The sequence below is a fragment of the Pelecanus crispus genome, chromosome 5, assembly GCF_030463565.1.
Source record: "Pelecanus crispus isolate bPelCri1 chromosome 5, bPelCri1.pri, whole genome shotgun sequence".
Lineage (NCBI taxonomy): Eukaryota > Metazoa > Chordata > Aves > Pelecaniformes > Pelecanidae > Pelecanus > Pelecanus crispus.
Genome location: NC_134647.1, coordinates 56957632 through 56971243, shown reverse-complemented (window position 1 = coordinate 56971243; position 13612 = coordinate 56957632). Strand labels below are relative to the sequence as shown.

The window sequence follows — 13612 nt, the reverse complement described above, 5'->3', positions numbered from 1 at the left end:
AATAGATTTTTGGGGAAGAATAATTTTTACAATATTAAGTCTTAGCATTAATTCTTACTAATAAATCTCAACGAATTAGCAAGGCATGCATCAAAAGCATTTAGTAGTCTCAACAAGAATACACAGTACTCCAGCAGTACTTCTAGAAAAAGTATATTCATTTTAAAAGGTAGCTTTGTTTCCGAAAACCTCCAAATGTTCCCTTTCCAATACCTTCATAACAACAGTAACCATCATCTTGTTCTTAAATAACACCTTTCACTCGAGACTTTCTTCCACCAAACCAGAAATTCTCATAGTATGTAAACTAGGTGCAGAAATGCACATAGCTGTCGGGAAACACCAATCCTCTCATATACTGTCTGTACCCCTTACACTCTTTTAAAAACTCTCGCTAAGGGTTTCTCATTAAAACAAAACAAAGTACTTATATCATTCTATTTTTGAATCTCAGTTTGAGATTCAATCTGACATACAAAATGGACTTGGTAGCTAAAGTCTACTAACTAAAAAGCTAGTTGAGGATTCTGGCCCCATTGCAAATACCGTATGTGCTAAGAAGTGTGAAGAAGTAATGATAACACATTCAGAGAAAGACTTAGTTCTGATATATTAATAATAGAAGTAATAATATATCTCTTTTTGAGATTAGCTTTTCTATTTAGGTTGTTTCTCCCTGGAGTATTAACCAGCTCTTATTATATATTTGAGCTGGCATTTGTGAACTACCAAGCTGACAACCAAGAAGTTTGTCACTGTTTAATTTCACTAGCGCATCCTTTCAATAGGTTAATTGGGCAACACACTGAAGAGAATGAACCTAAGCCCCATGGTATCACATTAACAGAAAAGTCGTGTGTTATTTCCAATACACATGCAGTTAAATGCCACAAATAAATGATCCCCACTTCATTCTTCAGCTAACTAAAGTTTTAAATAGTAGTTCTTTGCAACTCATACTTACCTGGAACAGAAGCACAAATGATAGTAGGCTACCTTACCTGGTCGTGGTACAGGCTGTGCTGCTGGAGTTTGTGTTTTTCGAGCAGAAGCACCTTCCTTTTAAAAGACAGAAGAGGTAACATTAACAGCTGGCCTTCTTGTCAGGTACATGGCTTTTCTAAATTAACACAGAGCTACAGAGGGTATCATGAAAATGAGGGCAGTAAGGTTCCATTAAAGAGAAGAAAGAAAACAGTGACAATATTCAAAACTCTTTACAGATTCTGTTTTAGACTTGGAGAGGACAGACAACCTCATAAGCTTTTACAGATCTACATTTTAACCATCAAATGCCAATCAGAAACGTTTTTTCTGTATTCAAAGAAACCTTTTCTATTTATAGTATTGTTTCATTTTAACTACGAACACTTTCACCAAGGGTTAATAACGTAAATGTAAGCAATTGGCTATAGAAATTTCAAAACAAGGTCTGCTTATACTCCGGATGGAAAACTAGGACCAAGAAATTGCAACACATTCCTGCCTTGAAGAGTTTTAGTGCCCAGAAATAGCACTCTCATGATAATTAGTTCTGCTCATGCCTTATCCAATTACCTTAATGTAACAAACAAAAGACCTGCACTACTATTTATTCCTGTTAACTCTGCAGAGTCAACACACCACGTAAGAGAACAGTGAGGTCACACATGTCTGGTTCCAAAGCAACATTCAATTCCTGCAAGAACAAATTCCGTTCTCAGTTACTTCTGTGAAAACTCACTGAACAAAACATACATTACTAACAATATTACTAACGCTGTAAAAAAATGCTATATATTCCAGCTGCTTCAATTTGCAAGGCTGACAGAAAGCCTTTTAACATGAAACCATTAATTTCATCTGAAAATTACTTAAATGCTATGTGAAGCATATCCTTCAACTGTGAGACACTCAGAAAGGTCAGAGATACCACCCTGGGAAAACCTGTTGGAAAGGACTCCAGTATGGCATTATCACATTTGTATGTCCACACATAAATAACAGTATGTTCTGTAATTCAAAATAAAAAAAGCTAATGAGCAGGGGACTACACATGATTTAAATAACACTTAAAGAAACTGCTTTTAAGTTTCCACCATGAAAGTTAAAACTCCGTTTTTATCTCAAGAACTGTGAAGTACAAATAGAAGAGAAGATCACTTGAAAAGCCCTTAGAAAACACAAATTTACTCAAAATATCTCTTCCTTGAGCTTTAGTCAAAGCCACCCATGATTAGTTACAATAGACTGGAGCTGACATTTGGCACAGCGTGCAGCTTTTGTAACTTTTAGTCAGCAACCTCCTATTAATCTTCAGTATAAGGATTTAACCCCCCATTGCAAGAAACGGATTAAACTTGAGTTTTGCTGTACTCTTTTCTGCTTATTAAAATACCAACATTATGTAGGACACTCGAGTCAGTAACTGTTATTTTAAGACTTACTTTTTTTAGTATCTGAGAAAAGGTATTTTTGCCAATGTCCTTTCACAATAATTACGCAGTAAATGATAAAAATCAGAATACCACACTGTAAAGGAAGAGCAGCAGGAAAGGCTGGCTACCTTTGAGAGAAGCCTTGCAACTGTGAAACAGCAGTTATTTGAAACATCACCACCTTTCTTTTCACCAAGGAAGCGGAAATAAAACATTTTGCATCTGTTTCTATACAAAAATGTAATTTTCTGTGTGAAAAGACTGTTCCTGTGGTGCATTAATTACACATGTTGAAGAAATACCAAGAATTCTCCCATAACATCTCCTGAAATTCAAAGCACTTTATGAAATGGAATAAAAACCATCAAGCCTAAGAAACGTCACTTCCTGCAATACTAAGTTTCAAGTTTCTAAATCAAATCCAGTTTGCTTGGATGCTTAACTATTGCTGTCTGCAGTCCCACACGTCCATTCCTCCTTCCTCCCCTACAGAATCAGTAATGCAACTTTTCAGCCTCCCCTTCCACTTATTCAGTGCCTCCCAAATCTTAAACACACCCTGCAGGACCTACAGCAGCTGCAGCTAAGGGAGGGAACCAGGAGCTGCTTCAGAAATTCTGAAGTTTTTCTGCAGCCTTGGAAAGAATTATAATGAAACTACAATCAGAGCCTTGTTTTTGGTTTCCATATGACTTGTCCTTGTGATTCCTCTCTTCACCAAAATGTCCATAAAGCACCAGAATATACATAGAATTGAGCCTAACAAAATAATTGGCAAATGATCTATTTGGGGGCTTTTCCTACTTTCCTCTGAATTGTGTTCTCTAAAGTAATTAGTGGGAAACCTAGTGAAGAAACCTAAAACAAAAAGGCAGGGCTTTGAGAACACTGCAACTGAACAAAAAGAAAAAAAAAAAAAACCAACAAAACACACCAGCTGCAAAACAACAACAAGAAAGCACATTAAAAAAAAAAAATCACATGAAAATATCTGATTAATGGTAGGAAATAAAGTAATTTAAATTAGTAGATGCAAAAGACGGCTTCCACTTCCATGCCTACAACCTTTCTATTTGTAAGAACAATTTCTACAAATCAATAAATGATAGAGGTCACAGCTAAATCACTGCCTTTGACTGTGATAATTTCATGGATGAACTGCAGCTCACAGCTCCTGATATTCTGGCATCTTAGCACAGAAGCTCAATTGTCACCTCCTGAAAGCATAACATCCATCCTTTGTAACTCATTTACATCTCTTCTCTGTGTATCAGTGACCTAATCACCACCTCCTATTATGTAAAAACTGCAGACAATGTAGCAAAAGAAGCTCTGATCAATATTTCAACCCCACATTTCTTAAATGGTTTGTAAGGAGAAAAGTATACTATTAAGATGAGGAAGAAACAAAATTACAGAGCAGTGATGGTTGACAAGATACACTAAGTGGAGAAGAAAACCTGCTTTCTATAAGGAAGTCATTAGCAGGACAATTTTGCTAACATTTCACACTGTCCTGAAAACAAAAGATGCTGAGTTTACATACAAAATTAATGCTTTTTAAAAGCATTCAGATAGAGGTATACGTTTTTCCTGTAACAACGCACTAATTTATGATACAAGCTCTGTTTACAAAGCAGGTATAACAACAGAGAACTACATGCTAGGATTTCTCCCAGAGGAAAAGAAAATTAAGTTGACAGAGTAAACTTCATTGTTGGTTCATTCAACCACACAACATAAGTGCTGCTGGTAATTTATGGCCTGTTAGCTACTCAGAGGCAACTTCTCAGTTGCATGCTCTAACCCCTTGTAAAGCCAGTAGCTTATTTCTCAGTGAGCATACAGTAAGATATTTCAAATCTTCCAATGTGAAGCTTTTAGTGTAAAAGTTACTCTTAAGTAACTAGCGCACTGCAAATTCAAACTCCAGTTAGGGGAGCTTTTGTTTGTGCAGCTGTACCCTAAGCATCAGAAGCAGCAGAAATCACCGTTTAGCTATTTAAAGAACATTCATTTCCTCAAAGTTTCTCAGCGCTTAACAGTTTTGCTTGAAGATGACATACCTAATTCTTATGCATAAGCCGTTTGAGACTGTTAAGGAGCATATTATGAATATTCATAAGTTGAAACTAATTTAGTAACAAAACCATGTAATTTGAAAAATACAAATCTTCTTTAAGACGACCACTTAACATCGTATTTTAATCAAAAACACGTTACTTGGTTTAGTTGTGCTAATTTACCATAGAAGGTTATATGTTGTTTACTTACGATTTACATTAAATATATGAGTATTTAACCATTCAGAAGCAACAACCTGACACAGAATGAAATCAGGAAAACAGATACCAAAAGATTCATACTTTCTTGGATTTCACTGCATCATTTAGATACACAACTGTATATACTTTTCAGTGGAATTCACTCCATCTCAGTCCTAATGTTTCCTATCATATTAGACATTTACAAAATGTCTGCTCAATAGCTTTTCGTGTTAGTGTATGCCTTCTGCTATTTACCATTGTCCTACCTAAACACCTAAAAATATTGGGTTTGCAAACCAATGCATGAATAGAAAACATGTTAGTTAATACATATGAAAAAAAATCCAGATTCCCACTTAGTCAAACAAGGAAAAAAAAAAAACCCACACCCTGAAGGATAACTGACTGACTTCTCTTATTGTATGCCCTGGTAATTAAGCTTTTAGTGTGTTCTTTTCTTCCCTCATTCCTTCATACAATTTTTTGTCTTAAAAAGTCAGACACTGCTATGTGCTCTGACAAGTTTTGTGAGTAAACTATGTTTACAATAAGAAGTTGGTTTAGGTCTCTTGCTTACAGTCCCTTAAATTTGTACGTTTTGTTTGTTTAGTTAAAGTAAAAAAAACCTGTCATTCTTTGTGTTAATTTGCAAAAATCACCAATTAGCAATATTCATCTGATATCAGGACCTAACTAGTATTTTTCTGTATTTTAGAAAACAGTCTATATTGTAGATACCTAGCACTTTTCTTAAGACTAAACAAGCGTTAACATCCACAGGTAAGTTACTTTCATTCATTTCTCAGTTGGAATCAGAAATTGCCTGAACATAACTCATGCTATGTTTTAAGAAATGAACCCTCATGTTTTAAGCAATAAAACATGTTATACTGGTAGAATTTTTTCTTGGAGCCACATTTCATATATACCCAAGTCAGTTTACTCTCTTGAAGCACAAAAAAAGCTATTAAAAGTTTCTTATTGTGGCTATGCAAGATACAGATAATAGAAGGAAAAAACCTCAAAAACTCTTAACTATTTCATTGCACATTCACTATCCCAACTGGTTTCTATGTAGAGATCCATACAGTCTGTAATATTTTGACCTTTAAAAAAACATTAGGAGCAACAGATAGAATTGACAATTTGATGCCATCTTGTGGCTTTTTTAATTTAGCAAATTTAATTTCTATCTTGTTTCTTTATAACATTTAAATTAGTGCCAAATCTTTACCCAAAAATCTAAAAATTATTAGGTAACTTGCATGCCCTTCCACAGAAGTAGTCCAAGTATAAAGTAACATTTGATTCTGCAAGAAGTATTAGCAACGGCTGGCATATAAAACATAAAGCAGCTTTCAGCTTCACCATCCATGACAGAAGACAATTCAACCAAAGACTGTTCTGTTCATAAAGATGAAGGTAGTAAAACTGCAACACTAGGCTCTCAAGTGAGAAAGAAAATAAATACATGTGGATGGTAAGCTTGTAAAATTATCTTTAGGAACAGACTTCAATTTATCTATTCAATTTAGGGCAGAAGAGACTCTAAGAACTCATTTTAATTACCAGCAACTATACTATCATTGCCTGAGTGATTTAAAATATCAAACCTTTGAAAATTCTAGTAAAGCCAACCTAAAGAACTATGGCAAAACCTAAAACAACTGCATAGTTAAAAAGAAGATTATTTTTCTAGAAATTAAATCTTGTATACATCAATGTACAACAAACAGCCAAAACAATGGTATGACTTCAGACAGTTATCTAACATCTGGTCCAGATGCCCTACTTTAAGCTACATAGATAGATATTTCTACTTCATATAAATAGCTTGGATTCTGAAAGCATAGGGCTTTGTTCTAAAAATTTAAAGCCCTTAAAAGCCTTGGGGGGCGGCGGGGAGAATCTTCCAATGAACCAAGCAAGACAATCCAACTGAGTTGCTCTGCCTCTGCAGTCTTCCCAATAATTCTCTGACTTCTGTTCATATCAACAAAATTTTAATAATATTTTAAGTTTAACTAGTGCTTCAAATCATCTTTTTATTTCCACATGAAACTGGTATACCTTATTTGCATACTTCCACACACACAAATCTGCATACGCAGTCCCCCAAGACAGATATTTAAATAATAAATTGCAAGCTTTTAACTGCCTTCCTAATTTTAAACCACATTGTAAAAAAATAGAATTTCATAACAGGATCTTAACTATTGTGCAGATATTGCTAATAACACCGTCATTTTAACTTCCATTGCTTGTAATATTAATAAAAAGGTAGTTTCTACTGTTTACATTGTTTCAACTCCCTTATAGTCTAGAAAAGAGAGTGGGAGTTTAAGCAGAATTAAAGATATTTTTATAGAATGAATTTAAAAAGGGGAAAGTTTACCACTATTTTTCAAAGGCTTCTGATACCAACTGCCTAAGGAAAATAACACCGTAGCTACACTACTTCCTACTTCAGCAACTAAAAAATTGATGTGACAAAAGGGGTTAGTAAAAATTATATAAATCATATTTATTTCAAAATACAAAACTGCTTATACTGAAGATCATGTTTTATCAAGCATAGTTTGAAGAAAAATATCAATGGAAGATTGCCAATCCTCAAATTCAGTTGCAAGAAAGAAAACTTGATGCCCATCATATTAAAAGACAAGCCAAATTCCATTATAGTTTTCAAAATGCTGTTAAAGTTAGTACATACAACAAATTTCGCAAATGTAAGGAAATCAGATCTAGACAGCCTGTTCTGAATTAGTACAGCATGACAATGATGGAGGAAAGGGAGAAAAAGAAAAGCAAGGGAGGGTGACAGAAATAAAACTATGCTGATGTCATCAAGGGACTAACTGAAATTTAGAAATACTAATACATGTTGTTCCACAGCATTCAAATTAAACTTTTGCTTACAAATCTGGTCCTTTATTAATCCATTATAGAATTAAAACTGACAGGATTACTCAAATTCTGAAACATTGACACTGTAAAACACAACAAAGAACACAACTAATGGTTTTTTTCATTAGCAGGTTAGGCCTGGAAATCAATGTCATTGAAAGACATGAAAAATATTCACTGCAATTTCTTGTTTATTACAACAAGGTTAAAAGAAGTTCAGTTTAAACATGGAAAAATATGACTGAATTAATTGGACTGCTTATAGATAGCTTAGGCAATACTCTGATTCAGCAAAGAGAATGGTTCTAAGCAAAACAAATCACAACTGAATCTAAATGAACACTGTAGTGACTAGTGATCAACTAGGGACAAACCCATATAAATATGCTTAAATAATAAAAATTATTGGAGATGCTTTTGGAAAGAGTTAATGAAAGCAACAATTACTGAGATGCCTTAACACTTATTAAGCATTACCCTCAAAGCTAAGCTTTCAAAACATTCCTGAACAGTCTTCAATGAAGTGTGATAGAGCTCCTCCCACCTTTGTCCTTGCACAAAGTATCAGTAAAATTAAGATCTTCGTCTTGAATTTACATCAGTCATGTAATTTCAAACTGTTGCTATTGAAATAGCTATTTTGAGCTGAAGAGGAATGTTGGTGACAAAGCCAGATTAAACATGTAAGCACTTCCCTTTTCCTGGGGATAAGCTGTTTTCATCAAAAAACAACTCTTAATCCCGAGAAGAGAACTCCAGAGGTTTTGTTTGGTTGTTTCTTTTAAAAAACTAAAGGCCTGCCTATAATATAGCTACCTATGTTTATTTAAATGACTCATTCCCTTGAAATGCATGAAAAGACAGAAGTAGGTATTTTAGTGATACCTTTGGGTTAAATATCTGAGCTGGCCTCACACACATTACTTGGCAATTGGTAAGATTTTTGACAAACACAGTTTGAGAACAAAAGGATTGTTTCATCTTTCTCAAAAGTCAGGAGCAAAGGTTTATACACTACTGGTTTTCTGTATACTAAAATCAGAACGTGCCACATCAATTCAATAGAACTGGAGTTTGCATAATTGTGAATTTACTATGATTTGCTAATGTTTTAGTCTCCAACTTTCAGCTTCATGCATTCACAGATCTCTAGTTCCAATACTACCTGTAACTGCTAATATCAGTCACTCATATGAAGTTCTTTTTCCACCAGAAACATCACAGAATATGGTGCTCAAACAGTTCAGAAGCACTGCTGACATACAAACTCTAAGCATATGTAGAAAAGCACTGTTATTTTTCTATTCAGATCCTACTCTGGAAATAGTATTCAAGGGAACAGTCATATGTACATTAAAGAAAATGTTGCTCAGTACAGAGCAACAGGAAGAGCCCACTTACACCTACCTGCATTCAGTGAGCAATGAATTTGCAGAGGAAAAGGCTTAGAAGACCTCAAAAAGGTTCCTTTGCAACTTCTGGAAAGACTCATGAAACACTTCGTGAGAGAACAATATTTTCAAAAGCTCTGCAGGTGCCTAAATGAATACAGATGGATCCTTAGCTTCTGCATGAAAATTCTTCCAAAGCCCAAAGTGAACCAAGACCCAAGCAATTGATGAACCTGATGTGATGCTGTTCAACATCTCAGTGCAACAGAAACTGATGAGGCTCTTTCCAGACTTGCCTTGGTTATACTGAATTCTATTGCTAGAACAGGGGATGCTGTAATATTAGAATTCTAATACATCTGTACCTTACCAGACTTTGCAATCCCAGCACTATGGTTATATATTACATTATGTTACAAGAAAACATGATTATCATGGGTGGTCACAGCCAGAGAGATGAAAGCAATTTTCCAAGTAATCATCTCGGAAGACTTAAAATATCAGGAGAAAATCCTGAAACTGTATTCCTTGAGGAGCCAACGCACAAAGCTGAAGAGTGAAGCAATGAACTCTTCGTTGTTTGTATTGCCTAGAAAAGTAACTGCCGAGTTCAAAACCAGCATGAGCTTTTCCAGGATCAAAAGCTTTAGCTGCAGCTATAATAAATTGTAATAAACAAGCCAAGAGATAAGAGGGCTTGAGCGATGACAGTGACGATTTTAAGAATACAATGGACTATAACCACTTTGACATGGAAAGGGCTATTTTGAACTGTCACAGGCCAGGGAAAAGTCTAGAAAAATGTTCTAATTGCAGACTGTCTTGACACTCAACATTTCCTCCTTTATGAATAACAGCTAATCTACTATGCAAGTACAGCTGCAAAAAAGGTAGGTGTTTTTTTAAACCGCAAAAGGTGATGATCCTGAAGCCTGTTATAACTGGAACAGGCTGCTAGTAATACTAAAGAACAGATCCGTGCAGTCAGTCGAGTAATACTGGTAATGAAATTTATGCTAACTCAGATTTTCTAAACTCTTTTTGTATTTCTTTGTGAGTTGTACACTGAGACACCACAACAGTGTCTTGCTGGACACCCATTTGCTGCATTGGCTACAGCAGAGTTAAGTGACACCAATTGCATGTACAGGAAAAAAAAAAAAAAAATTACTATAAAAAGTGGAAAAAATGTGGTTCTATACAAGTTATCTATCCCATTTGCAAACAGAGTAGTAAGCCTCCAGCATAATATCTGTTAAAGCCCTCATATCAACAAACTGTCCATTGAGACAGAGCAGATTCACTATCTTGGGTGCTGGTGATAAAAATATTGACAAATACTGAGATACAAGAGGTATCTGTACAACAACAGACAAGCAAGTTAAAACAGTAATCTACCACAAAAATTTCTGAGTTTAGTCCAGCACGAAAGTCTTATAATTTCTGGACTTGCATATGCTGCAGTTATCCACACAATTCCCTGAAACTAGGAAGACTGGACATTTTAATCTGCTTACAAGATAACTAGAATACTATCTCTAAACATTTGCCCAGCCCCAGCTACATAAGTTCATAGGCTTGTTTTCAATTACCGTATTTTAAAAAACCACAAAAAAATTGCATCAAAGAATGAAAATTACGGGAGAAAGGCCATATTCACAAAAATGCCAAATTTTGTCCTGCTCTTAACTCTACAGATCTTATCGCTTTAACTCATTTAAAAAAAAGACTGAAAGGAAGAAACTGTGTTGTGTACCATAAAGATGAATCAAATCACAAAGTATCAAATCAGAGTTTTTTGGTGGATGGTGACGGGAGGATGATGGGTGAACAGACTTTTTTGCTTCCTTTTCAACACTGTGGCCAAGCACCCTTGATCATAATGGCAACAAAAGGTATCATTTCTCCATGGCAAGAATGCAAAGTCAGTCATTTCCCCTTTCTCAAATGCCTAATTTGAGCCTTACATTGACAGTTTGTACAATCAGAAAATCCCCTGTGAAATGTTTGCCAGGCACTACACATAAACACAGCATTATTCAAGGTTAAAACGCATGGAAACAGCAACAAAAACTTCAGACAAAGCTTTTTGCAATAAAAGCACCTCTAGCTGGGCGGGGATCGGATGGGATGTACTCGCATTACTGCCAGCCCAGATTCTGTTCCCCATCTCCTTTCGTCATATGCAACAACATAATAGTCTTTGTCAACAGGCTGATAATGTGTTCAGAGGAACTGATCTACATTCGGTTTTTACCACAACAAACTGGGAAATTTGACACACAAAAATCTGCCCCCAAACACAAAGTTATTGGTCATCTTGCAAATAAGCTTTTATTTCACTAAAAATACCAAATCTGAGAGAAACCAACTACTTGGAAGAGACACAGAATACCTTACATTTTCAGTGTACAGGCTTGCTATATGGTACCATATGAAAAAGTACTATTTTGAAAACTATTATGACTGGAGCTGACATTTGATTGCAATGTTTCTTTCTGCCTGGTGATTTCATACACTTGTATCAAGCAAAACAAAAGATTTCACTAGACTTAACCTCAAAGAAAACACATCTATTACTGGATCAAAATGTTTACATTCAGATTTCAATAAAATAAATTGATCCTAGGAAGCATTTTCCCACATTTTAACTCAGGGCACAGCGGCAAATTTGGATTCAAAAGAATATACATACAAACTTCAAGAACCAAACCCACAAAGTTCATAAGCAGTGTATTAATAGCGCCTCAATCTTAACATTAAAACTTTAGGAATTACATAGCCTGTAGCTTCCCATGCTTTATGTATTTAACACAGTAAAACATGCATCATAGAAAAAAAACTTGCACTCTTCAGTATCCTCAAATGGCTGCTCCCACCACTAGTAAAAATCATTAACATATCTTTCTCAGTATGATATTCTGAAGTCTGAGCATTTCCAAAATTTACAATAATAGCATCCCACTTATACCAGTCACAGGAGCTCTGACAAACTGTCTTCTAGACTACCTAGATCTTTTCCTTGGACTGCATTATGTAAAAGTTTCACACACACCATGATAGTTAAATACCCAGAATAAAAATGCAATGTTTTTGGTACTGTTATATGCCATTTATGGTCCTGTTCTCCAATTCTCTCTCCCCCCAGCTTTCCTAGTGAGATCCACTGTACTACTTACTTTTCATCATAGAACTCTCATTCCAGAATTCTGTTTTAACTAAAATATGATTTTTATTTACAAAATTCTGTTTTAATTAAAATATGGTTTCATTTACAATTATGAAGGAGCACTCAAATTAGACCAAAACATTTTTTATCCCCCTTGCCTCCTTTTCCAAAAAATTTCCACTCAGTGCAACTGGGTAATTCCAAAAGGCCTGAAGTTTCCTTCCCTAGGTACAGATGTAAACAGATTAAAAAGTAAAAATATTTTGCAGGCATCACTACCATGCAGCACTAAATTGCACCACTGTACACGTCAGCAGAAACAGCCGGGAAGCTGCCTGAACCCAAAATTCTATATTTCCTAGGTTAACCCTTTATACTTATCCAACAGATTCCAAGATTAAAAAAGCCTAATAATTTTCCAAACACTACAACAAATTAAAACCAAAGAGCAAATAGACAATGTACTGTTTGACTTTCAGTTGTCTTCATTTAAGCATGTTCTAAAAGTCTGGCTCTTTGACAGAAGTTATATAGCCTTTTGATAGGGCTGTTTTACTTGATTTCTTTTTGAAGTATGTGAATCAAACAACAGAATCACAATATTAACCATCATATAACAAAGTCACCTGGGACACAGAAGTATTTTAGTCACCCCTTAGATTCATGTTGAAGACAAATAATAGAAGAATAGATACCATATTCTCATCATAGCAACAATGCTTTCTACCTGTGTGCTTCTTGACAAATATTTAGGTTGAAAGAATTCCCTTCGAAATTTTTTGCACTAGCGTGCATGCAACAGAATTTGTGTATTATTGCTACAATATTATATACCAAATAGACTGTGCAAACTGCTATTGGTATTTGTACCCTGAATTAACCTATCATTCATACCACCCTATTGTAGAATATAAAAGCCAATGATGTTATATGCCTATATCAAAAACTAACTGTAATGGCAATACATCATGCATTAAGTTAAAATACAGGAAGAATTTTGGCTGTATCACATAGGAGGAATTTTTCCATTTGGCCTTCCGCCTGTACTTTCAGCTTCCTTTGGCATTATATCTAAATTCCCCATTGTTCTTCTCTCTTTAGTAGAGAAGATTAAATTAAGCCCTTCTCAAAGGACTAAGACGACAGCATTCAACTTTTATTTTTCCATTTTATACACAATCCATACACTAGATAGACTATCTCCAAGCTTCTATCTATGCATTATGAGATCTGGTTTATAATACGACTGTTCTTTGAAACGGCTAAGGCACAGCTGTATTTTTGGTAGTGCGGAAATGCAGTGTTCTTAAATGGAGGTCAACTGACAAGGTCTCATTCATACAGTCTGGGGCCATTCTATTCAAAGATGAAGACAGGTTAAGGGCCATACAAAAGCTCTACAAATTTTAGGATCTTCCTATTATGCTATGACTTTTATACAGTCTTCATCCATCACTGCAG

General features: G+C 35.1%; 1 protein-coding gene across 1 annotated transcript in view; it reads right to left on the bottom strand.

The window, feature by feature from the left end:
* The window catches only part of CDC73 (cell division cycle 73), a 113888-nt gene that overhangs the window by 20859 nt on the left and 79417 nt on the right, over nucleotides 1-13612 (bottom strand). The window contains exon 11 of the mRNA XM_075710888.1: nucleotides 1002-1059. Within this exon, the coding sequence (XP_075567003.1) occupies nucleotides 1002-1059 (58 nt within the window). The remainder of the gene's footprint in view (nucleotides 1-1001; nucleotides 1060-13612) is intronic.